We start from the raw sequence: 25,047 nt of genomic DNA on the forward strand, positions 1-25,047 counted from the left end.
CTGCGAGGCAGCGGCAATGACATGGACGAGAAAGTGGCGCCGCAGCCAGGCGAGGCAGGACAAGGACAATGGCAAGGAAGATGGAGGCAAGCAGCCGTCGCTGTGCTTTGTCCTGCGTGTCACTGAAGCTGCAGCCGGGGATTCGGCGGTCTCCAGCACCATCGACCTGTACCTGCAGCCAGGTGCCGACACCGACAGCGGCACCAGCACTGGCACTGGCACTGGCACTGGCACTGGCAGTGCGCTGATGTCGCTGTACAACTACATTCTCAAGCAGAGCACCCCGACGAGCAAGCCCCTAATCTAGTTCTTGCCAAACATACGCGTCAGCACCGAGCGGTACGTCAGGCCGATGGTCTCCGGGTGGTTCTGGTAAATGGACATCAGCACGCCCATGGCGGCAGCAAACAGCGCAACCTCGGCGTGCCTGACGTTGCGCCATCTCCCAGCAACCACGCCAGCGTCCCAGCAGCCCTCGAGGGCGCGCAAAAAGCAGTACATGGCCAGCTCCACCCGCCTCGACGGCTGCTCGACCAACACAGCCAGCGCGCCGCCCACCAGCCCAGTCACCACATACGACGCCTTCGAGTCCCCGCCGAGCAGCGCACGCATCGCACACGACCCGTTGAGAATGCATCCAATCAGCAGGGTGAAGAATACCGAGCTGCGCACGCTGGACTTGAGCAGCCGCCAGAGCGCCGCGCGCGGGTTGGCCAGCAGCTGGCTGCGCTTGAACAGGAGCAGCACGGAGGCGTTGAGCGGCGCGTACACGCTCATGGCCACGGGCAGGCAGCGCAGCACGGTGCTCAGGGCGCCATGCGTGCAGCTTGTGGTCTGCGGGTGGAAGATGCCACAGCCAACGAAGCCGTGGCTCAGCCCAGGGCGCGCCGCCGGCAGCAGGTCGGCGGCCAGCGGCAGCGTCGCCAGAAAGTCCCGCGTGCGCATGCCTGCGGGGATGCGCCCCCCAAGCCCGCCTTGGGCGACTGCGTGGGCGACGCTCTTCAGCGCGCTGGCGGCCTTTCCCGGGTAAAAGCGGTCGTACCCGCTGGCGCGGCCCAGGAAGCCCAGGTATCCGCGCGGCAGCACGTCTGTGTGGAAGAACAGCACAAGCACCAGCGCCCCGCACGACGCCGACATCAGCGCCGCCGGCGCGCACGCGCGCACCAAACCCACAATCCGCTGCGCCCGCCACACCCGCTGCACGTGCGCCGCGGGCCACGTCACCGCCCGGCCTGCACGTGCAGGCGCACTCATTGGCTGCAGCAGATGCCGCTGCTGGCCTTTTCTTTCCTTGGCCGAAGCCGCTGCGCAACTGGCCACGTCCGCCTGCGACTGCGCGCGCACCAGCGACCTGCCGCGCAGCTGGTCTGCCTCGGCCTGCAGCGCGTCCGCGTACCAGTCGACCGTGCGCACGCTGGCGTACTGCAGGGCGCGCGACACCAGGTACAGCGTCACGGCCGCGCGCCTGCCGCGGCTGCGCTCCAGCTTGATGGCCACCAGGCCGGCGAGCGCCCCGGCGGCCATTGCGTTGACGCCCTCGCCCGCGTGCACCCTGCGCAGCGCGCACAGAAACGCCTTGTAGGCGCCGATCAGCACCGCAAGAAAGGCCGCAAACCCGGCGGTGTCTCGGCTCAGCAGCGAGCTGGCCAGCAGGCGCGGGGACTTGAACGCGCGCAATGAGAGCAGGTTGGGGATAAGGTCGATGCCGTATTTGACCAGGTATCCGGCGAGAAAGGCCTTGAGAAGGCCGCGCAGGCTGTTTTGTACGCAGGACTTCCCTGCGTGGTGGCACCGGGTGCCCGAGCCTCTGTGCTGCGACTCGATTGCTAGGCGCTGGAGTGAGCTGTTGCTGCGGATGCGCTCGAGCCGTTTGTGGAACTGCTGGAATCCCGAGACGACGCTTTCTTTTTCGCTATCGGTCAGGGCGTAGCTGGTTATGCGCGCGATGGCCTCGATGAATGAGTTGAGCAAGTACGGCGTGCCATCCATCTCCAATTTGCTAAAGCGGTGTAAAGCAGGCTTTTGTATTAGTAGTGCTGCCTGGACGAGAGAGAAAAACGAGAAACGAGAAACGAGAAACTCCAACTGGGAGAGAGAAATATCATATTTTTAAAAGGAACTGCTCTACAACTGTACTGCCCTGTTTCTCCTGTGCCCCTCTTCCTTTCTTTCTTTTCGTCTAATTACTTTCATCGGGCTGCTCGAGGAGGACAATGCCGTTTTCCATATTTGCACATACACGGATGATTTTTTTCTTTGACGAAAAGCAGTAATTGCGTTACGGCAAAGCCACATGCCCCGCCTTGCAAACAATTGCATGTATAAGTATATAAATACATAAATAATTCGCAGCAGCAGAACTTGCATTCACACGCAATTAAACCAGAGAACCAAAAAAAACCCCTTTTGGCATCAGGCGTGTCTCTATAAAGCCCAAGCAAGCTATTATAGCTCCCTCCCTCACTTGGTTGCCTGATTGCGTGCCTGCTTTCTTGCCTGCTCTGCTGATCAAGAAAAAGTAATTTAATATATTATCACATGACCGCATCCCATCATCGTCTCACTTGCCACCTGCGATCAACCGCCCACAGATTCTGCTGAGCCTGGCCTGGAGAAAGGAGGGGTTGGTCGCAAATGCTTTAGAAATTATAAACTTCACTTACTATCAATTAATCTGTAAAAAAAACTTGCTTGATTTATTTGCCTCCCATACACCAATAAAACACCACAGGAGAATGGAAACAAAGCAAACAGACGACACAGCAGAACCAGCACCACCAGCACCACCAGCACCACCAGCACCAGCACCACCAGCATCACCAGCACCACCAGCACCAGCACCACCAGCATCACCAGCACCACCAGCACCAACTTCTCCCAGAACCAGGCTGGACGAAAAAGACGCCTCAATGCTTATTAATCCCGCGCCCACATCAACCACCGCCGACACTCGCCACCGATCGCGGTCGCAAAAACGAAAGCGCTCCGCCTCACGCAGCCACTCGCGGCCGCCTTCTGTGAGCTCAAGCGACCGCGACCTACGCACAATAATCGCCATGCAGCTCTCGGCGCGCCTACGACGCACCGACCTTCTGGACTTCTTTTCCGCCGCTGGCCGCGTTCGCGACGCCCATATAGTCTCTGAAAAAGCATCTCGGAGATCCCGCGGCGTAGCTTATATCGAGTTCTACTCCGTGGAAGATGCCCAGAGGGCATTGGAACTCGGCGGAAGAAAGCTCCTGGGAGTGCCGATTATTGTGCAGCCGTCGGAGGCGCAGAAAAACAGGCAGACTGTCAAACAGTACGGCAAAGAAGGGGTACCCTCAAGTGGCTCCTCCTCTGGGGGAGGGGGAGGGGGAGGCCTGGTGTGTGTGCGGGGGCTGGCTGTGAAGATCGAGGCGGAGGATGTGGTGGAGTTTTTCCGTGTCTTCGGGCCTGTGGTTTATGCGCATGTGCTGCCGGCGGATGGCCCGGGTGAGTGGGCGGCGGTTGTGAGGATGGCGCGCCCGGAGAATGCCTTGCCGGCCATTGACCGCCTCAATGGCCTGGCGCTGTTTGGATCGCGGCTGCGCGTCCGTCCGGCGCGTAGATCCGAAGTGGACCGGGAGACTGCGCGCCTGGTTGCGAGCAAAACCACCACCCAAGTGGGGGAACCCCCCCTTGCCACTGATGAAGGTGGCGCTGGTGCTGTGCTGAGGCTGCGCAACATGTTTGAGCCAGAGGATAACCAGAACCAGCAGGAGGACGGGCTGTGGCGGAGGGAGATTGAGGAGGATGTTCGTAGGGAGTGCATGCCGCATGGCTTTGTGGACCGGGTGGTGGTGGAGAGCGCCGGCGACGTGGTGGTTGCTTTTAAGGAAATTAAAGCTGCAAAGTCGGCGCTGGCGGATATGGATGGCCGCTGGTTTGGCGGAAGACAGATTCACGCGCAATTGGTGGACGGCGACAAGAAGAAGGAGAAGGATAATGCCGACCAAAGTCAAAATCAACATCAGAACCAACACCAGAGCCAGCACCAGAGCCAGCACCAGAACCAACATCAGAACCAACATCAGAATCAGACCCAGGGCCAGGAATTGTCCGCTGAAATGAGCACGGATCAATAACTAGAATTGGGCTTTTTTCTTCCTTCTTCAAACCAATAATGTCAAAACTTTGCCATCGCCATGAATATTGTCTGACTTGATCCCATGCCATATTATTCATTGCTCAATCATGTAGAATCGCCTAGACACCCTTTTTCATCTTTTCCGTGAGTGTTTTTCATAATTGCCTCCCCCCACAAGGGGTGTTGTTTGGTACGCGTTCACTGTTTTCTAATCTTTTCATTTAATTCGTTCCGAAATAATATTCAATTTTCATTAACATTTTTCATCTTTTCCGTGTTGCTTCTTTTCCCCTTTTTTCTCCTACTTTTGTACTTGGCTTTCATTATTCCTTTTCTCTCTATTTTTTATCCATTATTAAAAAATTCATGGCTAACTCCTCTCATGCCACGTCTAGGGCCAGCTCCAGCACCATTACCACCAACACTATTTCTCGCCGAAACGAGTCCACACCCTTAATAGCAACCACCGACCCCACAAACAAAACAACAGCAGCAACAGAGGAAGAAGATAATGAAGGCCACAACTGTACCCCACATGCATTTCCTATTGTAACAGCAGAATCATCCTATGGCGCGGCGCTTGAGCGTGAGTTCGAAGCCCATGGTGTTGACATTATCACGGATATTACCCCCGCCCAATATGAATCTGCTTTTTCGTTCCGTAAGCTGATGTGCTTTGCAGGTCCCGGATTTGCCATGTAAGCTGGAAAAATAAAATAAACAGATGTTCATATGAACCCTTGAGGTTTAGATTAAAAACGGCACGTGAACAAAACCTCCTTCCTCTTGCACGGAAAAAAAGCAATACTAATTGCTCTACATTGATTTAATTAGGTCAATTGCATACTTGGATCCGGGAAACATCTGCTCGGACCTGCATTGTGGCGCTGTCGCCGGGTACAAGCTAATCTGGCTCCTCTTCCTCACGCATCTTCTCGGCCTCTACGTGCAAACTCTCTCTGCGCGCATCGGCATAGTCACCGGGCAAAACCTCGCCCAACACTGCCGCATACACTACCCACCACTAATACGCATCCCTCTCTGGCTGCTCTGCGAACTCGCCATTATTGGATCCGACATCCAAGAGGCTATCGGCACCGCCATCGCCCTCTACCTCCTCCTGGGAATCCCCATATGGACCGGTATTTTACTAGCTTCTGTCCTGAGTTACGTGATCCTGGGTGTGCAGCAATTTGGCGCCCGTAAGGTCGAGGCATTGTTTGTCATAATGATCGCCGTTATGTGCGTGTGCTTTGGCATCGAGGTGTTTATGGCGAAGCCTGATTTTAAGGAAATTGCTTTGGGGTTTTTCTTCCCAAGAATTCCGCAGAACGCCATGGTCCAGGCTGTTGGTGTTGTCGGGGCAGTGATCATGCCGCATAACCTGTTTCTGCACTCCGCCCTGGTTGGTACCCGCCATACCAACACCAAGCAGCTGCCATCCTCGGAGAGCGGCGATCGCGCAAAGGTGAGCAGCATACGCGAGGCTAACCTTTACGCCACCGTGGAGTCTGCCATTGCGCTTCTGTTTTCCTTCATCATCAACGCGACCATCCTCGTGGTGTTTGCTGATATTTACGGATCTAGCGACAAGAACAACCTGCTGGGCCGTGTAATGGAGGAGGGGGAGCGGCGTTTGCCGGGACTGATCGAGGCCGCAGCACTGCTTGAGGGCGCATTCGGGCAGATCGGCCCTTTGCTCTGGGCCATCGGGCTTCTATCTTCCGGCCAAAGCTCCACGGCAACCGGCACAATGGCCGGTCAATACCTTATGGAAGGCATGATGCAATTACGGGTCAGCAACTGGTTGCGCATGTTCATTTCCCGGTCAGTCTCCCTTATCCCCACTATGCTCGTCGGTATCCTGGCTAGGTCATACTTGGATCGCTTTGATGAATGGCTTAATGTACTGCAGAGCTTGGCGTTGCCATTTGCCCTGGTACCGACGTTGAAGTTGGCACAGAGTTCGAGGGTTATGACGGAGGAGTTTTCTCTTAAAGGGTGGTGGAGATACCTGGGCTGGGTGATGGCTGCGGCGGTTATTGCCTTGAATGTTTATTTGATTTGCCCGTTGGTTCTGGAAATGGCCCGGTGGGGGGCCGGCTTTATGTGTGTGGCATATTTGGCTTTTGCCCTGTATTTGGTATTTATCACAGTTTTAGTCTATAGTGATATAAAGCTAGTATGAAAATATATTGGGATATTGGGATATTGAAATATTGGGTGTACTATTTCTATCTGAATTTGTTTGTTGTTGTAATATGGAATTGGAAAATGGGAAGTGTAATGTATTGCTTTTTTTGCATAGGAGCGCATAATTTGTCTGTTTTGTCTATTCCCGACAATTTTCCGTCAAGCCAAGATAAAAAAAAATAAAAGAGGATACGCAATGTGCACATGATATCACATTTTGTGTCATTCTTTTTTCCTCACTTTTTTTGTTCTTTTTCTTTTTATCAACAATGCATTGTGCTCTTTCTCTATTTCCCTCGCATTTTCTTTCTCACAAGTTATTTTGAATATTTTGTAGTGTCCAAATTGTGACGAAAAGAATATTGGGCTTGTCCTCACCCCCACCCTTTCCCGACAAATTTCCGCTGTCTATCCACTTGCTAAATAAAACACGAATAATTCCTTTTTTATTTACATATCCACATGTGCATCACTTGGCTTGTCAATTGGCCAATTTATTATCAGACACACGTAAACTTTATACTCACCATGTAAAATTTTTGCTTTAAAAAAAGCCCACACGTTTAAATACTCACACTTATCTCTTCTTATTCTTCAAATTTATATTTTACCCCACTAAAAAACCCCACTTTTTAATAATTATTATTTTTTTGTTCTGACATTTATATATAAAAAATTTTAATTGTTGTTTTTAACTTGTATATTATTTAAATCATCTAATTTTTATTGTTACTACTTTGATCCTCGCATGGCTGACAAAAAAATGGCGGGCATCGCAGCCTCAAACAAACCACAAATCCTCAAATCTGTGCCCTCCAGCATACTAACCACAAACGAGCATCTCGACGATATCGACGAACTAGCGGATAAGCCCGAGCATATCATTGTCGCCGAGGAAACCAATCTGGATGAGGCCAAGCCCGCAAAGGATGAGGCTGTTGGTCTTCTGCAGCTGTTCCGCTTCGCCGACAAAACAGACAGACTGCTGACCTTTGCTGGCATTTGCTTTTCGTGCGCCGCAGGTGTTGTCACTCCGATTATGATCATTATTTTCAGCTCGCTCATGGGCGTCATCCTCAAATTTCAGCTCCTAAAGATCGATGACAAGCTTGTTGAAGCCAACAACTACTTGGACAACCGGTCGCGTCATTTTTGCCTGATCTTCTTGATTCTCGGTATTGTCATGTGGATCCTCTCCTTTTTCGTCAACGCGTGCTGGGCTATTGCCGCCGAGAACCAGGGTCTGCGCATTCGCAAGCTGTACTACAAGTCCATTCTGCGCCAGGATATCGGATGGTTCGACACGGTGAAAACCGGCGAGCTGACCACCCGCATCACCAACGACGTCAACCTGGTCCAGGATGGGCTGGGCGAGAAGGTCGGATTTGTGTTCATGAACGTCGTCGGGTTCCTTGTTTCTTTCATTATCGCGTTTGTCAAGGGCTGGAAGCTGACTTTTATTTGCCTGACCGTCATGCCGTTCATCGTCGGCGCTGGTGCAATCCTCGGAAAGGAAATCAACAAGCTGATCATCAACGGACAGGACAAGACCGCTGCGTCTGGCGCCATCGCCGACGAGGTCCTGTCAGGCATCCGCACCGTCATGGCGTTCAACGGCCAGAAGCGCGAGATTGCGCGCTACGATGCGATGATCCAGGACTCGTACATGTATGGCCGCAAGACCGGCTTTGTTCTGGGCGGTTGTATCGGCGCCATCCAGTTTTTCATCTTTGCCATGTACTGCGTTGGATTCAACTTTGGGTCGTGGCGACTGCGCCAGGGCGAGTACTCTCCGGACCAGGTGCTCAATGTTATTCTGACGCTGCTCGTCGGTGGGTTCATGCTTTCCGGCGCCGCACCCAACTTCTCTTCAATTTCGACTGCCCGAGGCAGCGCCTACAGGGTGTATGCCATTATTGACCGCCAGTCGCCCATCAACCCGCTGGACACTGAGACCGGCAAGAAGGTTGATAAGATCCGCGGCGATATTTCGTTCCGCAATATCCACTTCAGCTACCCAAGCCGCCCCAACGTTCCCATCCTCAAGGGCTTCAACTTGGAGATTCGCCCCGGTCAGAAGGTTGCACTCGTCGGAGAGTCCGGCTGCGGCAAGTCGACGACCATTGGGCTGATCGAGCGCTTCTACGACCCCGCGCAGGGCGACGTGATCATCGACGGCGTCAACATCAAGGAGTACAACATTGGAAAGTTGCGCCACCGCATCGGCATTGTCACCCAGGAGCCCGTACTTTTCGCAACCAGCATCATGCAGAACATCAAGTGGGGAGCTGTCGATCCGGAGAATAACCCACCCACAGACGAAGAGGTCATTGAGGCTGCCAAGGCCGCCAACGCGCACCCGTTTATCAGCCAGCTGCCCGACGGCTACAACACGCTTGTTGGCGAGGGCGGTGCCCTGCTGTCTGGCGGCCAGAAACAGCGCATTGCTATTGCTCGCGCGATTGTCCGCAACCCCGATGTTTTGCTGCTCGACGAGGCCACCTCAGCGCTGGACACTGCTTCGGAGCGCCTGGTGCAGGACGCCCTGGACAAACTGTCGGCCAACCGCACGACCATTTCAATTGCCCATCGCTTGAGCACTATCCGCAATTGCGACCAGATTTACGTTGTCCGCGAGGGTGTTGTCTCTGAGAACGGAACCCACGACGAGCTTGTGACGCTTAGCGGTGAATACGCTGCTATGGTGCGCGCTCAGGAGATGCGCCAGGGTGTGCGTACCATGACTGACGGTGACGACGAAGAAAAATCCAGCATTGCCAGCGAGGCTGATGTGAATGAGGAGGGTGACCTGGACGAGCTGATTGCCAAGGAGCTCAAGGAGCAGGCACTGGAAATGAGAAGATCGACTACTCGCCAGACTATTGAGAGCATGAAGCGCGAGTCGGCCGACACTGCTGCTGCTGCGAGCGGCAAGAAGACCCGGACCGTGGCAAACTCGAGTGACATGTACCTGCTGCTGCGCCTGACCTGGAAGTACAAGGGTGCAATGAAGGTCGCCATCCCCGGCGCCATCCTTGCTCTCTTTGACGGTGCTGTGATGCCCTGCTTTGCTCTGGTCTTTTCGCGCGCGCTGGTGGCCCTGTCGGAACCAGACATGGAAGTGGTCAAGCGCGATACCAATCTGTTTGCCAACCTGTTCCTCGTCTTCTCAGTCGTTGGCTGTCTCGCCATGTTTGGTCGTATTGGTCTGTACCATGTTGCCGGCGAGAACACCACACGCCAGGTGCGCCACGACCTGTTTGTCAAGCTCATGACATTTGAGTCCGGCTTTTTTGACGACGACAAGAACGGAACCGGCGCACTGACTTCGCGCCTGGCCACGGACGCCGAAGAGTTTAACAAGTTTGTCGGCACGTTTATCAGCACGCTCAACAGCACGGTCGCGACTATTATCTGCGCCTCTGCTATTGCCTTTGTCTACGAGTGGCGCATTGCTCTTCTAATGCTCGGATGCTGGCCGATCCAGTCGTACGCTCAGTACTGGCAGGCGCAAGCGACCTGGGGCTCTTCCATGCGCCTGCGCGCATCCTACGAGAAATCTGGCCAGTCTGCCGCCGAAACCATCCGCAACATCAAGACGGTCGCGACCCTGCGCCGCGAGGAGACCTTTATTCGCGTATTCGACGAGATGAACGACGCTCCGCACAAGGACAGCATTCGCAGCTCGCTCTACGGCTCTTTTGGTTTTGGTTTTTCCCAGGCGTGCAACATGTTCATCAACTCGCTGGTGTTCTTCGCCGGCTGCCGCTTTGTCATCAATGGCTGGACCGAGGTTATGGATCTGATGTACAGTTTGATGGCCACAATGTTTGCCTCGATGGCTATCGGTACGCTCGCACAGGTTATACCTATTCTTTCCAAGGCTGGCGTTGCGTCGCGCGGTATCTTTGAGACGCTTGACCGCGAGAGCGCCATCAATGGCATTGACAGCACTGGCAGCCAGGTTGAGTCATTCGAGGGCAACGTCTCCTTTGATAACATAAAGTTCTCGTACCCGATTCGCCCCGACACCAAGATCCTCAAGGGCATTTCGTTCGAGGCCATTGCTGGTAAGAGCATCGCGCTGGTCGGCGCCTCGGGCTCAGGCAAGTCGACATCGATCCTACTGGCACAGCGCCTGTATGACGCCATCTCCGGCAAGGTCTCTGTCGAGGGACTGGGCGTGCGCGACTGGGACATCATGGCTCTGCGCAATAACATGGCGATCGTCGGCCAGGAGCCTATCCTGTTCAACTACACGATCGGCGAGAATATTGCGTATGGAAAGCCCGGCGCCACGCAGCTGGAGATTGAGGAGGCGGCCAAGGAGGCCAACATCTACAATTTCGTCCAGAACCAGCCCGATGGATTCAATACCATCGTCGGCCAGAAGGGCGGCCAGCTGTCCGGCGGCCAGAAGCAGCGCGTGGCCATTGCTCGTGCCCTTATTCGCAAGCCCAAGCTTCTGCTGCTCGACGAGGCCACAGCCGCGCTGGACTCTCGCAGCGAGAAGATCGTGCAGAAGGTTCTTGACAAGGCCGCCAAGGAGCGCACCACGCTGACCGTCGCCCATCGTCTGAGCACCATCCAGGACTGCGACATGATCATCGTGTTCAAGAGCGGTCGCATTGTTGAGCGCGGCACCCACGACGAGCTCCTGGCGCAGAAGGGCACGTACCACATGCTGGTCCAGCAGCAGTCGCTCCAAGTGACCCATTGAATACGAATCAATACAAATATTTTTGCTTTTAAAAATACATTTTACTATTTAATATTTCCAATGTTTATTCAAGCGGCATTATAATGGTATTAATTAACTTTTGGTAACAAAATGAGTGTGGCAAGTGTGTATTAGAGCAAAACTAGTCTCAAAATGCAATGTGTTGTTTTTTAGATGGACTTCCATGCTCCGAGCAGCACATCGACCTTGGCTGACTCGCGGACAGCCAGGCGGATGAATGTAGGGAGGTTGTACCCAGGCCGACCGCTCCTTACGGGGACGCCGGCTGCGCGCGCCAAATCAATCGCCTTTTGCGCGACATCCTCGGACTTGGTATCAAGCCAGATCCACGAAAGAAACTCCCTTCCATGGAACTCCCAGTCGGGGAACATCTTTGAAATGCGATCAATAGTCTGCTGGCGCCAAACAGGCGTCATCTTCCATGTCTTTGCCAGGTACTTGTCGTCCTGGACCACGGTATTGAGAAATGCCAGCGCAACAGTGTTGACGGACCACGGCACCTGGATCTTCTTAATTGCGCGCATGTGCTCGGCGGTAGGGCACACGACTGAGCCCAGGCGCAGGCCTGTGCAGCACCACAGCTTGGTCCATGAGTGCATGACAAATACAGAGATACCCTGCTCCTTGTACAGATCCTCGACGTACTGGCGCTGGGTGGTCAGAGAGTGCTGGCGGAACTCGGGCGAATGCCACGGCTGCATGGACTCGTCGATGAGCACGTATCCGCCGGGCAGCACGTTGTCGGAAACCCACTTCTTCAACTCAGGCAAATCAAGGTAATCACCAGTCGGATTGCATGGATTAACCAGGCAGGCGACATTGGCCTTATCAAGCGACTCGGCCGAAAGGAGATCATATTCGTTATTGCGTGCCGATCTCTCGTACTCCTTGTACTGCGTGCGGAATGGCCCAGGTCTCCACGTCCCCCTGGGCGCCATGCGGATCACCAAGTCGATAAGCTCGCTGGCACCATTGCCGAGAATCAGGCGGTCGCGCTCAGTCTCAAACTCTTCGGGCCACAGAAAGCGCGCCAGAGAAGACTTGGCCGGCTCCTGGTCGGCGGGCGGGTAGTGGTGGCTGTGCTCGACAGACTGAATAGCGACATGCTTGGCTGAGTCCGGCATGCCAAAGGCGTTCGTTGTAACGCTAAAATCTTCGACAAAGTTGTCCAGGTTAGCCCAGTCTTGGCCGCCGTGAAACTGCTGGAGTTTGGCATCCCAGGGGCCGTTGCTGGCAGCGGTAGACGAGGTAGTATTATTAGTTGCAGACATGCAGGTGTTGATATTAGATTATTAAAAATGAATATTATTATTTTTTGGTGAGATGTAAAGTGAAAAAGAAAATGGTACTTTTGTGACAATAGAACACTGCTCTCAATTGTTTTTTAAAACCCACACTCTTGCTACTCGCTCTCACAATCACATGCTTGCTGCTGCCATTTCTTGCATATTTCCAGGCACACCCCCACATCAGCCCAATGGAAAGGAGTCAAGGCAAATCCAAACAAATATGTATCAATCGGTCCATTTAATCGATAACATTTTTTGAAACGTGGCCATTAACAGTGGTGCGCTAAACTCAGATGGCTTGATTTGGGAATGTCTGTCAAAACACAAAAGCAATATTTTATGCTCTTTTCTAATGACCAATCACTGTTAGTGCTATCTTCCAAACCCAACATATTAGCATGTGAGTGTTCCCATACGCGAGTGGATTATACCCTTAAATGCAATTCATACGACATTGGCGCGCCCTTTTTTAGGAGGGCGCCATTTATTTATTTGATATTTCTTAATAAACTGCATATACCTTCATTATTCTTGCTCTGCATCACCGTAATATATTACTATTTGCTTTTTTAACTGAAATGGATCACAATTGGCAAGAGATGGAAGAAAGCAACATTGTTTTTTTGGGCAATGTCGCTTACGACACAACCGAAGAGCAGCTCCGCCAGATGCTCGAGCTCGCAGGCCCTGTCATTGACATCCGGCTGGTATTTGACCCCAACACCAGCCGCGCCAGGGGTTTTGGCTTCTGCCAATATGCTGATACTAACATTGCCGCCAGCGCGATCAAAAATCTCAATGACTCGCTAGTCGACGGTCGCAACATCAAAATCGGGTACGCGGACCGCGACAGAATCCGGGCATATCTTGGAACCGACGGTTTGTCGCTGAGGAATACGCCGAAGAGTACGCAGAGGGAGCCAATGGGCGGCCCAGGAGGTGTAGACAAAGCTAGAGAGATTGTTAGCCAACTCAGCTCGGATATGCGGATGGAACTGATCGCGCAATACAGAGCATACGCAGACGTCAACACAACCAAGGCGAAACAAGAGCTGACGAAGAATCCGGGGCTTGCGTGGGCGGTTTTGGCAGCTATGGAGTTGGAGGGCTTGGTTGCTGATGAGCAGCTGAAAATTATTAAGGGCGGAGCCGCTGATGTTACCATGGCTGCGGGAACGTTGCGCCCAACGGGAATGCCCCATCAGAGACCCCCACCTCCGCCGTTTCAATCTCGTCACGCGGCTTCCTCTCAATCCATGCCGCCCCAGCCGCACTTTGATTATTCAACACCAGCTCCTGCTTTGGCGCCTGCACCTGTACCCGCCCCAGCTCTGGTTATTGCCGATGAGTCGGCGGCCACGGAGATGGACAACGCAGAGGTGCTCAAGCAGCTTTTGAGTCTGACAGACGAGCAGTTGGCGCAGCTGCCCGAGGAACATCGCCAGCAAATAATTGAGCTCAAGCAGCAGCTCCAGCCGGGCATTTGAAACTTATTTTTCCGCAGTTCATAATTTATTTTTTTAGTATATTGGGGGTGCATTGCGTTTATATTTTGACAAAATCGAAGGCAGGAACATTAAGGTCTGTAAAAGCCCACACTTGTCATTAAGGTGTTGCGTGTATGTGGATACGTGCTGCTTGGTTTATTTATTGCTTTCTTAGCGAGTGGTAGTAGCCTATTGTTGACCTGAAGCACCTCGAGCACGTCCAGACGCACCAGCAGGTACTGCGGCGGGCCATTTACAACATGCTTTGGCTCAATCAAGCAGTTCAACCCGATAATTATTTCCTAAAGCTAGAGGACAAACAGTGTCGGCACGGCGAATTTTATTTGGTGATGGTCGGGTAAATATATCTTAATGCTCGCCTCTCTAATCTCAAAATGTGTAATTCGAGGCTGCTTGAGCTCTGGTAATACCAAAACTGGAAGTTTGCCCAAGGTAGACCTTGATATTCTTGACTATTTGACAAAGATGGTTTTGAGAAAGTCCAAATTTGAATCAAGGCACAAACGGTTGTACTGCGCATTTGATTGATTTCCAAATGCTGTGTGGGTCAATTTATAATGGTTGTTGCAACCAGGTAAATTGGTATTATATACCCGATCTCCAGCGCACCAACGGATTGAGCCATCACTTCTGCCAATACACCCTTGTTTTTCCAGTATGTCATACACAATGAAATTAACCAAATGCGCTGAAAAATCATCTACAATCGAAACATCCAGTTCAGATGTGGTGCTAACTAATTTCAAGCTCAAGATCTGTGTAAAGCACAGCTAGTAATTCACCTTGAAAGCTTTGCGGCACCTGTTCTCGAGGACAAATTGGGTGGTTGGGTTGTAACCAAAATACACACCCAGCTTGACAAGAATGGTAAACTTGATAGCCCAATCGGGTGACATGGATATGCTGAATTGTTCCTTCTATGAAAATGTATATAATAGATCGCTCAGAATAAGCTGGCGCAGTGTTTTAGTGTACACATGTAGCAAATCGACTTTTTTGAACATATTTAATTACAAATGTGTGATTTTGGCCGAAATTCGGGGTGTTAGCGCAGAAGACCAGTCTCGCACTTGAATAAGTGCAATTTCTTGGCAAAAATATTCACCACACGAGCCAATGGCGGCCTGTACAATTTAAGATGCACCTTTTTTCCATTTTTACAATGTACAGCAAATGTTCAGCAATCTTGTTGGCAGCGAGAGTGTGTCCAATATCTTTGTTTGTGTTCTGCCAACATATGGGGTCGTGTCTACGTAACAATTAGCCTCTCACTGAGTACTTATCATTTTGAAACAGGGCCATTAAGCTACAAAGCTGACACCTATGAGATCCAAAACTTTTCGGAGCGGTTTCAGTGAAAATTCCTGCGTTCTCATAGCAATTGTAAGCTCCCTCATGTAGTGGTCATAGCCCAGCACTGTTATGTATAGAATAATAAACTTGGCAGCTGTATTTTCTGTTTAAGAGACAACAACTGAAGTTGCACTTACCGTAGCAGCAGATGTATGTGTGGTTGAACACAACCTTTAATTCAGACTGTCTCCACAGTCGGCATATGGACGACAGAGTGCGTGAGTGTGTCTATTTTAAGTGGACATAATCTAGCGAAGTGTCACCCAATATTATGTCAAGAAATTTTAAAGATAAAATTATAAATCATATTGGCGGTATTGTGGGAAAATGAATTTAATATTTCTGGAGTATAAAGTTACTAAATTAGAAATGCTGTCTAAAATTAAAAGGGGAATTTTGATCATGTTTCATATTGATCATGTTAGAAATATTGCATTTAGTTTTTAATGTGTATTTAAAAGGGGCAAAAAGGCTAGCCTTATATACCACATGCAAAGATTTGTATGTTTAAACCATCTTGGCAAAGTTATCAATAACGCCCACAAGCACCTTGTAACTCTTCTCAAGATCACTGTCTCCTTTAACCTCTGAGTCGTTCTTGAGGTATTCGGCATGTTCTATCATCCTACTGACAGCGCTAGAACCCAAACCTATTCTAATCAGATAATACATATTTTCCACCTTAGCTTCTGTTTCGTACTTCTTAATTGCTTTGGATACGCTATATAAGTTGTTGACGTCAATCTTTTTGTCAGCTGGAATGAAAGTAGAGCTTGTCTTTCACCACTTAATAGTGCCATGACAATGGTGGCGGCGGCAGCAAAAGCGAGGATCGAGAAAACCTTTATGGCAGTGGAGACTAGGTGGAATGATGGTTTTGAGATATAAATGCAATAGGTAATGATAAAATGCTGAGTTGTTTGGAAAAGGTTTGGCTATTTATATCTGTAATTTGAACTAATGCTATTTTTTAGTTTGGCATTCTAAACGAGGGTTTAAAAATCTATAAACAATATTAATGAACAAAGACATTATATATAATAACATAATAACGCTTGACGCCAGTGTAAATTTGGAAAACGATAGGAAAGTGTGGCTTTTCAGATGTGAATTTAATTGTTTATATTGCTATTGTTGAGCAGCCTGATGATATGGAAGTGGATGTTAATGAAGACTCGTTTTACGATCCTTAACCTCAATATTCCAATTAACAGGGTATTGATGGTACCATACAGGATCAAATCAGGGGACATAATAATGCCACCCAGATGTACTCCCCATTCTAGAATGTACCCTATTAATCTGCATGCAGCCAGAGACTTATTTCACGATCCTCGACACCTACTTCCATATCCTCGGGCTGTGCAATAGTTCATACAGCCGCATTTATATATTTTTACATTTCACTATTAGATTCTTAGACTCTTAGCACAAAAATATTTAAATATAGCAAGGCAACTTGTTGGTTGTGAACCAATGAACATGGATCAAATTTCTGACGGTTGAAATGTCTGCCAATAGTTTTAATCAGCACAGAAAAAAAGGTATCCATTGAGCGATATATTAAACAAGCAAATATCACAAAGTTGATGAATAAGACCAAATGTTTATTGAGCTACATAAGATCAACTCTAATCGGCACCTGGTTTTGTTTAATTGTATCCCATAAAACAGTGTTGGTTTCAACTTTTAAATTGTACAATAAATTGTTTTGTACCTTTTTTATTATTTTATCTATATATAAGCAGTATCATTCATCAACACATTTATTTTCCAAAACAAAAAATGACCACAAAGGAAAATGTCACACTATCCACGTCGATGGGCAACATAACATTTGAGCTCTATTGGGACGATTCTCCGCTTGCTTGCCAAAACTTTTATACCCTCAGCAAGCGCGGCTACTATGACAACACGCTTTTCCACAGAATAATCCAGGACTTTATGATACAGGGTGGCGATCCCACAGGGACAGGTCGCGGGGGAGAATCTGCATTCGGCCGTAAATTTGAAGATGAAGTTAATAGGCTGAAACACACGGGAGCGGGCATCCTCAGCATGGCTAACAGTGGGCCCAACACGAATGGCAGTCAGTTTTTCATAACTTTAAAACCCACTCCTCATCTGGACGGCAAGCACACTGTGTTTGGAAGGGTATCGAAGGGAATGGAGGTTGTGAGGAGTCTGGGGCTGGTGGCCACCGACGCGAGTGATCGGCCAAGAGAAGGAGTTAAAATTTTGCGAACAGTCATCGAATGAGTCAATAAAATTTAGCCTTAACCATTTAGTGTTCAAATAAAAAGAAAAAATCAATTAGCATAGTCATTTGGTTCAGTCGTGTCGTAAAGGTCAGGTGGCGAAGTAACAGATGGCAGGAAATCAGGCTCAGTGTTATACGCGGGCACAGCGACCGGCGTATACTCAATGTCATTGAAAAATTCAGGCGGCGGAGTAACGGACGGCGAGAACTCGGGACCAATGTTAACCGCAGTACCCTCGGCAGCATTGGCATCCATACTGCCCAACCCACGCATCCCAAAATCAAAGTTATTGCTACCATACTCCTCCTTTTCCGTATCGCTGCTGTCGTCAGCAACGCCAGTTGTGCTCTCGGGCGACTCAACGCCATTGACATTGGCACTGATTCTACCAGCTCCCCTGCTGATAAAATCAAAAAATTCGTTTGTATTCATATCTTCGCCCATGTCGATCTTGGGCATCGAGAGAACCTGCTCCTCGCCGCTATCCTCGTCGTCGTCGTCATTGTTATGTGGGTACTTGTGGGCGATGCCGACGCGGGGCATAAATTCAGGCTCTTCCTCTTCGTCGGACGGATGGCCGGTCTCCTTGTACCGCTCAATCATCTCGTGGATCTTTTCCACGCCGCTACCGGATCCCCTCAGGCGATAGAACAGCATGTATGCGGCCTTCGTCTTTACATCCTCAGGGTTTCTGACCGGCGACACGCTTGAGTCATTGAAGTCGTACCACTGGCCATCCTCAGGATTCATCGCATATGCCGTATAATGGCCGCCGCCAAGGCCGCCATAGTGATTGCACACGGCCTGCAGGTCATAGACAAGCTCACCGCCGCCCTCTTGCGCCACCACATGAGTGAGATCCAGGCCCACCAGAGGAAAGTCTACCAGCACATCGATCTTGTCGCCCCACGCGCGTGAGTGGTGGAAGCGCTTCAGATGGACAACGAGGATGGCAGGCGTCCTCCAAAGATCAAACTTCTTGGTAGCCAGCCGGTGCTCCTGGCACCTTCCGCAGTACCAAGGGTCGTCAACGCCCAATTGCTCGGGCCGGGTGAACTCATCCAAACACTCTTGCAGAGTCGGCGCTCTTTTGGCGACAGCCCTAGGAGGGGGCATGGAGCGAGGCTCAGAGTCCCTGGAAATATAGTCCAGCGGAGCCAGGTGAGTATAGGCTGAGGCATCCTCAAGCAGTGGCATGGCGTAGTTGTCTGTGCACCTAAAGTCAAACAGGTCGTCGAAATCCTCGAGAGAACTGCCGAGCGCAGAGAGGAGCAGCGACGTGCCCTCCTTGGACCACTCGCACAGGAGCGTGTCACCGGAGCGTAGCTCGACGGGGCACGACAATTGCGACGCCAATGTCGGCGTGGCAAACGTCATGGCCGCGGCGGCATCGACGATATCGTCATCTGAGCTGGTGCTTGCGCTGGTCACAGGAGGATCCTCAGAATCGGCCTCAGGCTGCGTGGGCTCCTCTTTTTCCACAACAATCTCCATTCCGGTGGTTATCTCTGCGTCGCTCTCAGCCTCGTTGTCAGACTTTGCCCGCTTCGGAGTCACGCCCGCCGGTGCTTGCCCTCCAGAGTCCTCGTCGCTGTCCCAGACAATACCATCTTCATCTCGCGCCCTCCTCCGCCCACCAGCAGTGGCAGATGGCTGCTCTTCGCGGACAAGCGGCTCAAGAGTGTCGCCCACAATCCGATCTGCAAATGCGCTGAACGGACCCACCGGGGGAGCCTTGCGTCCCGAATTCATGAATGCCGACATACCACGCCTCACCGTAGCCATCGCGTAACCGCGCCCGCGATGAACATAGGTAGTAACAGCGCCAACCAAAAGCTCCAAAATCTCGTCGTCCTGTCCCTCTAGGGCAGTCACCAATCGCGAGATATCCACCATTGTCCAGCGGTACAGTGCCTTGACCACGGCCAGGAGCACCTTTTGTAGCGTCAGCTCACTCTGAGGAAGCGTCAGCAACAGGGGCATGGTGATGATGTCCGGATACATGTAACCAGAGGGACGCATGCTTGCCTTGGAGCACATCAGTTGAACCACAGTCTCATGACGGTCAACCTCATACATGTGTACAATGTCCGCTGATTTGATGTCGCTGACCGCGTCGTTGTCCCCAAAGACCATGTATGTGCGGTGCGATGCCACATCGCTCGCCACCAGATCTCCGGCAGAACGTCCTGTTAGATGGGCCACGACACCCAAAAGCTGCGCCACGGTGAATTCCGACGGCACATTCACCCGCATGCGCACGGCGTGCAGCGAAACATCGGCAGGTACAAAAAGTACGGCAACCTCGCGCTGTCTCTGCACGGGCACGGGCAAGGTCAAGTACATGAAAGGATCAAATGTAACTGAAACGCCATGGCATTCGGGGCAGACCAGGGTGCTACGAAACTGGCCCTGGAACATGTCCACGACTACGCTATCGTTTCTCTTCAGATGCAAATCCCATTGTTCGTTGGCCACCTCCTCATCGCTCCTGCCATTGGCATCAGGCACCTCAACATAGGGTTTTTGCACAATCCGGTTCAGATCCTCGTGCAGCCCATCCAGCAGAAAAGCCAGGAACTCGGGTGCGTCCTGCTGGTTGTACCCGCGGAACTGTGGCGCCCATTGCGCCAGCGTCTGCTTAAATCCGCGGGGTGCATAATGAGAAGCCCCCCACATGGACCGCACCAGGCGACCGTATGACAGAGCAACTGAGCCCTGCATCCCCAAAGGATTGGTCCGGTTCACCTCGGTGCGGTACGCCCCCGAGACAAAATACTGCGTGAGCTCTTTGATGTGCCCCAGGCACTGCAAGGCTGAGTTCATGAAGCATGTGTTGCCCAGGTTGTTCAGACCGCAGAGATAATGCGCTGGCCCTTCCTCTGCGGCTTTGCCTTTGGCGTTGTAATCAGAGCGCCGCTTGTCCTCGTCCTCGCTTGCGGATCCTTTGGCAGTGGTGGCAGTGGCAGCTGCAATAATGGATTCTGTATTTTTCTTGGAGGTGTCGCACTCTGCCTCTGACCTTGTCTCGACATTCATGTCGCTAGCGCTGTGCTCGTCCAGCTGTTGGTCCATGAATATATATATATATAAAGTCAAATTTATAATAAAAAAAGTTAATTGAGCTGAGATGAGGTTTAAAAATAAGTTAGAAATCGAAATTGAGAAAGAAGGATAATTAAAGCGAGAGGAAGTCAAAATGAAAGCACAGAATTTTGCTTGGCGATTCACACAAAGAAAAGAAAAAGGGGGAAATTAAAAAGAGGGAAAGGGAAAAGCACGACTTACGCGTTCTCTTTCTTTCTAACTGCACACTGAAAATCAAGAATAGAGCACTTAATTTGTTACTACTAAATATCTGGGAATAAAAGGTTATTTGTAAATAAAAAATACTAGTAAATTATGTCTGCAAACATCTTTATGTCGTCGAGCTGGTGGAATACCTCAAAGTGCGCATCGTTATAGTTAAGATATAGGTCCAATCCACCATCCTGCTTGTTCAGCAGCAGGCGAGACATGCCGTCTGTTTGGAAATAATCCAATCCGAGGAATATTGGACCGCCGAATCCAAAGTCAACCGAGTAATATGGCATGTAACGCAAATTGGTCATACCTATGTACGATGATTCCGGCGTGTTGCACAGCGAAAGTCCAATCTGGTGCAGCACATTGAGCTCGTTTTCAATCATCAGGATGGTAGACTTCATATGTCCACTCTCTGTCTTGGAGCCGTATCTTGCAATGATCCGGCTCAAATCCTTGTATGAACTGTTGAGAACCATCTGCGGTGATAGTGGTGCGATGGCTGGGCAAGATGCATTGCCAGAAAAGTTTCTTGGAATTTTAGAGCGGGTGCGTCCGTCATAAGCCATGGCCACATACGATATTTGTTGCTCTTCTCCAAATGCCTTGATATTAGCCTGCAACATGTTTTTTGCTAACAGAGCAAGGAGTGTGGCGTTAATGGTCTGCTCCTTATCAATATAATGACGCATGCACTCCAAGTTGGCCGGAGTGAAATGAAGAACGTGTTGGTCTTTAATCGGCTGGATATCAGGTAAGGACATGAGCACAGATGCAATGTTAGTTGAAAATTGCATTGGCAAAGGCGACACGATGTTTCTAAAGTGCTCAATGAATGGGGGCTTTAGTGGCTCGACCTTATCAAGGCAGTTGATCATCATTTGGCGGTCACCATTGGGAGGCTTGGCCAACTTATAAGTGCCGTTTTTGGCGTCATCGAGGTTGCGCGCGTACTCAGCCCAATGATTGATGAATGCCAAGTAGCTGGTGCCGTCAAAAAGACCGTGAGAAACAGACAATGAAATGCCAACATAGGTGTTGTTCTTGAATCGCAGGACTCTTACAAATGCCGCCGAGTGGTCCCTGTGGTAAGTCGCCTGAGGAAGATGGACAACGCCGCTGCCACGGTAAAACTTGTGCACATTAAAAAATAATGTGTCTGGCTTGTCCTTGGAGTCATTTGGACGCGCCTCAAAAAAGGATTCGGCCCGATGGTCGATAAACACCTCAGCAATGTCAGGCAAGCAGAGGTTTGATGGGTCAACGGTCATAATACCCTTGCCAACACTATCGACTGTGGGGCGGCCAACGAGGATTGGGTAGTAATTGGCAACAAGCATGCAAAAGCTGTGTGCAACTGCGTCAAATGGCATAAAACCCGGATCGCTGCGCTCGTTCTTGTACAGGTAAATATCACCCATTACGGTTCCAAACATTGCAAGATCAAGGGTACCCAGCTCAATCTCCTGAGTCTTAATTTTGGCCAGATGTTTAAGGTAGCTATTGTTGAACATTATAGAATGTGCTGTGTGTGTATGTGTGAATGTAAGAGAAGTTGAATTTGTATTGAACAGAATCATTTTGCGAATAGTCAGTTCGTTTTATAGAGGCAAAATTGAATCCCCACGAAAGATGACCAGTATTTTTATTTAAAAAGTTTGCATACTATCGTATAGTAAAAAAGGAGCATGCAAACATTGTGGTCCAATTACAATACAACATTATATTACTATTTTATTGCTGGGACAATACCAATAAAGCACAGATATAATTACAATGCAATATCGGATTACTAATTTATTGTTGTGACAATATCAATAAAGTGGAATCTGGCGCAATGCCACAGACATTATTTTTTTATTTTTTTGGAATGTGAACTATTGATTTCAACAACGATGGGCACATTTTATCTTACATTCTCTGCAATACTAGTGCTCTTTTTTACATGACCTTTTTCCTGTAAATTCGTAAAACCATGGACAACAATTTTATGTCACAACAAAATGTGGAATTGGGATGAAATACACAGAAAAATATGAACTGCCTTTATATTTATTAGAGTAAAATTTGACTGATGTTAACTGGGTGTAATCAACTGTGTGCATGTAAACAAAATTCTGCAAAATAATTTACAACGAAAGATGAAAATGAAACTGGCGATCCTTAATCTAATGTTTTGGTATAATATGGTAACTAATATTTCAGAAAGTGTTTCTGCCACGCCTATATCAACTTTGACAGGAAATTAAAATAAATGGATGCCATTTTTATACAATCTTCATTTTCTCCAAGTGTGGGTACCACTCTTTAAACACAGACACAAATTTGTCCATTTCCAGCCAATCTGAATCATTATCCAAACTTAAATAGTTGAGTGACGGCAACTGAAGAATCAAGCAGTGCATACTGGCTATCACATCCTCGGTCAAGCTTTCTTCACCACTGAACGAGGACATAACCAACCGCTGCAAATTTACACTTAACGGCGCAATTTGCACTTTACTGTGCACTTCTGGATCGACCAGCTGGAACCTGTTTTGTGGGATATCATCAAAACTTATTTCGCTAATGTAGAGATTAAGTAGTCCAGGCAACCCAGACACTAACAATGGAATATGTTCAAAATAAAACACGCCATTCCAGTGAAAAATTGAAAGACTCGACCAATCCAAGCGCTGCATATCCAATGCAAATTCTATTTCTCTCAAATTGAGAGTACTATTAATTGTTTGGATAGCCTTTCCAAAGAAATGATTTGTAGACTGGTAAAACACATCTTCGAAACTTTTTTTAACCTTTCCAATAACGATATTCAAGTCATTTATAAATTCAATTTGTGCCTTGCTGAGAATATCCATTGTGGTGAACGAATGGGCGATGCAAACTTCTTCAATGGTTTTTGGGAAAACATATGATGCCGCTATAAACAAAATTCCCGGCTCATGTTCTAGTGTGAGCGCTCTCAGCTTTGGAAAATGCACCGTGTACGGTTTGGAGGCGCTGTCTATATTGCTGATTAGCCCTGTCAAAATATCATTATCTTCAGAAATTTTAGTAAAATTCAGCGTTAGTTTCCTCAGGTTTGTAAACGTAATGGTAGTTGATGTTGAATCGTGCTGGAAATACTTCCACGAAAAGCTCAAGGGCACATCCATAAGCTGCAATTTGTAAAGTGCTGCAGCATTGATACTCGGAAGTAGTCGTTCGGCTGTGGGTGTCAAGCATAAATATAGGCTGGTAATATTGGTGAATTGGGTATCCAGAGGGAATGACACAAAATAGTGGCTACGAAATTGGCTCAACTGTTTATAATAGGCGCCGACAAGTTTGCTATTCAATACACGAGTCATAAGGCTGTTGCTTTTTATTGTACTTAAATCTAGTTTTTGGATGTTGGGCATTATTCGCACCAGATTATCGCACATTTCGGATGCCTGTGGCACCAGCTCATCATTTGCATCGCTAAATTCTATGCCAGGATGTGATGAGCCAAGTGGTTGTAAATTAAACACCAGCCCTTTCACTCGATCCCATTTGATACTGTTGACTTTAAATAGTGTTTTGTAATTGTCCAATAAGTGCCTAAACGCCCTATGGTTGCTCACAGAAACATGTATATTAACTACATGTTGATGGTAATTGCCTGCATTAATCAAGTCAATATTTGAATGTGTGCGTATAAAATTGTTTTGCCAATGGCAACTGCTGTAATAAAATGCATTTTGATAGGTCATTCGTATACCCAGCTTCCTCCACTCCCGACAAACAGCTAGCGGTGAATATTTAAATCTATTAATTGTTTTTTCCGATATTGTGTATCGAAGTATTAGCTCGGCGACAATGAGCGGCAGGTCGAGTATGTGTAAGGCTTTGGCTGACATTAATATAATATATATAACAAAGTTTGCGAGTATAAATGGGCACTAAAATAAAAAGATTTGGAGTGGAGTTGGATAGATGGGATGTGGAGTGGAGTGAGGTGAAACAACCAGCAGCTTGGCAGATGACCGCCACCTTTTTGATGCTAAGTGGGCACAAAACAAAATGAAAAAATGTATTGAGGAAAGGATGTAGATATACAAAGGTAAATGAGCTCATCAAAGGCGACCAGACACTTTGTATAAAATATAAAGTGGGACTTTTACATGGATTTTATGAGAATATAAAGCACACTTTTGCAACCACAAAAGCGCATGTTTCAGATGCTCGAGCGAGAAGTTAGTGTAAAAAACACACCCTGGAAATGAGCAGACCTTTTAAAATAGAATGCATTCAGTAAATGACTGGTGCA

General features: G+C 49.2%; 10 protein-coding genes across 10 annotated transcripts; 5 read left to right on the forward strand and 5 right to left on the reverse strand.

Moving 5' to 3' along the window:
• Window positions 1-303: 303 nt before the first annotated feature.
• BX661DRAFT_141281 (uncharacterized protein) lies at window positions 304-945 on the reverse strand (the record flags this gene model as incomplete). Its single annotated transcript, XM_051532885.1, has 1 exon — window positions 304-945. One exon carries the CDS (start codon window positions 943-945, stop codon window positions 304-306), a length of 642 nt encoding a protein of 213 aa, XP_051393319.1.
• A 1,818-nt stretch (window positions 946-2,763) lies between these two features.
• BX661DRAFT_178817 (uncharacterized protein) lies at window positions 2,764-4,363 on the forward strand. The gene has a single exon (XM_051535018.1). The coding sequence runs from the start codon at window positions 2,910-2,912 to the stop codon at window positions 4,104-4,106; it is 1,197 nt and encodes a 398-aa protein (XP_051393320.1). The 5' UTR covers window positions 2,764-2,909; the 3' UTR covers window positions 4,107-4,363.
• A 595-nt stretch (window positions 4,364-4,958) lies between these two features.
• Window positions 4,959-6,296, forward strand: BX661DRAFT_141371 (NRAMP family; the record flags this gene model as incomplete). Its single annotated transcript, XM_051532890.1, has 1 exon — window positions 4,959-6,296. A coding segment is annotated over one exon (1,338 nt), but the record flags the coding sequence as incomplete, so codon positions are not given.
• Window positions 6,297-7,431: 1,135 nt separating this feature from the next.
• Window positions 7,432-11,021, forward strand: BX661DRAFT_178820 (multidrug resistance protein 1-like protein; the record flags this gene model as incomplete). The annotated part of the gene is made up of 1 exon (XM_051535019.1): window positions 7,432-11,021. The coding sequence occupies exon 1, from the start codon at window positions 7,485-7,487 to the stop codon at window positions 11,019-11,021; it is 3,537 nt and encodes a 1,178-aa protein (XP_051393322.1). The 5' UTR covers window positions 7,432-7,484.
• A 63-nt stretch (window positions 11,022-11,084) lies between these two features.
• Window positions 11,085-12,379, reverse strand: BX661DRAFT_178821 (pyridoxal phosphate-dependent transferase). Its single transcript, XM_051535020.1, has one exon. It carries the CDS (start codon window positions 12,311-12,313, stop codon window positions 11,192-11,194), a length of 1,122 nt encoding a protein of 373 aa, XP_051393323.1. The 5' UTR covers window positions 12,314-12,379; the 3' UTR covers window positions 11,085-11,191.
• Window positions 12,380-12,814: 435 nt separating this feature from the next.
• Window positions 12,815-13,997, forward strand: BX661DRAFT_178824 (uncharacterized protein). The gene has a single exon (XM_051535021.1). The coding sequence runs from the start codon at window positions 12,910-12,912 to the stop codon at window positions 13,816-13,818; it is 909 nt and encodes a 302-aa protein (XP_051393324.1). The 5' UTR covers window positions 12,815-12,909; the 3' UTR covers window positions 13,819-13,997.
• A 2,946-nt stretch (window positions 13,998-16,943) lies between these two features.
• BX661DRAFT_178827 (cyclophilin-like domain-containing protein) lies at window positions 16,944-17,463 on the forward strand. Its single transcript, XM_051535022.1, has one exon. It carries the CDS (start codon window positions 16,978-16,980, stop codon window positions 17,449-17,451), a length of 474 nt encoding a protein of 157 aa, XP_051393325.1. The 5' UTR covers window positions 16,944-16,977; the 3' UTR covers window positions 17,452-17,463.
• Window positions 17,464-17,501: 38 nt separating this feature from the next.
• On the reverse strand, window positions 17,502-20,528 carry BX661DRAFT_196822 (uncharacterized protein; the record flags this gene model as incomplete). The annotated part of the gene is made up of 1 exon (XM_051538076.1): window positions 17,502-20,528. One exon carries the CDS (start codon window positions 20,526-20,528, stop codon window positions 17,502-17,504), a length of 3,027 nt encoding a protein of 1,008 aa, XP_051393326.1.
• A 317-nt stretch (window positions 20,529-20,845) lies between these two features.
• On the reverse strand, window positions 20,846-22,270 carry BX661DRAFT_196823 (uncharacterized protein; the record flags this gene model as incomplete). Its single annotated transcript, XM_051538077.1, has 1 exon — window positions 20,846-22,270. One exon carries the CDS (start codon window positions 22,268-22,270, stop codon window positions 20,846-20,848), a length of 1,425 nt encoding a protein of 474 aa, XP_051393327.1.
• A 750-nt stretch (window positions 22,271-23,020) lies between these two features.
• On the reverse strand, window positions 23,021-24,718 carry BX661DRAFT_178830 (uncharacterized protein; the record flags this gene model as incomplete). The annotated part of the gene is made up of 1 exon (XM_051535023.1): window positions 23,021-24,718. Exon 1 carries the CDS (start codon window positions 24,635-24,637, stop codon window positions 23,024-23,026), a length of 1,614 nt encoding a protein of 537 aa, XP_051393328.1. The 5' UTR covers window positions 24,638-24,718.
• Between the last annotated feature and the right edge of the window lie 329 nt (window positions 24,719-25,047).

This window comes from Kickxella alabastrina (genome assembly GCF_025024165.1).
Source record: "Kickxella alabastrina strain RSA 675 chromosome Unknown BX661scaffold_5, whole genome shotgun sequence".
NCBI classification, from domain to species: Eukaryota; Fungi; Kickxellomycota; class Kickxellomycetes; order Kickxellales; family Kickxellaceae; genus Kickxella; species Kickxella alabastrina.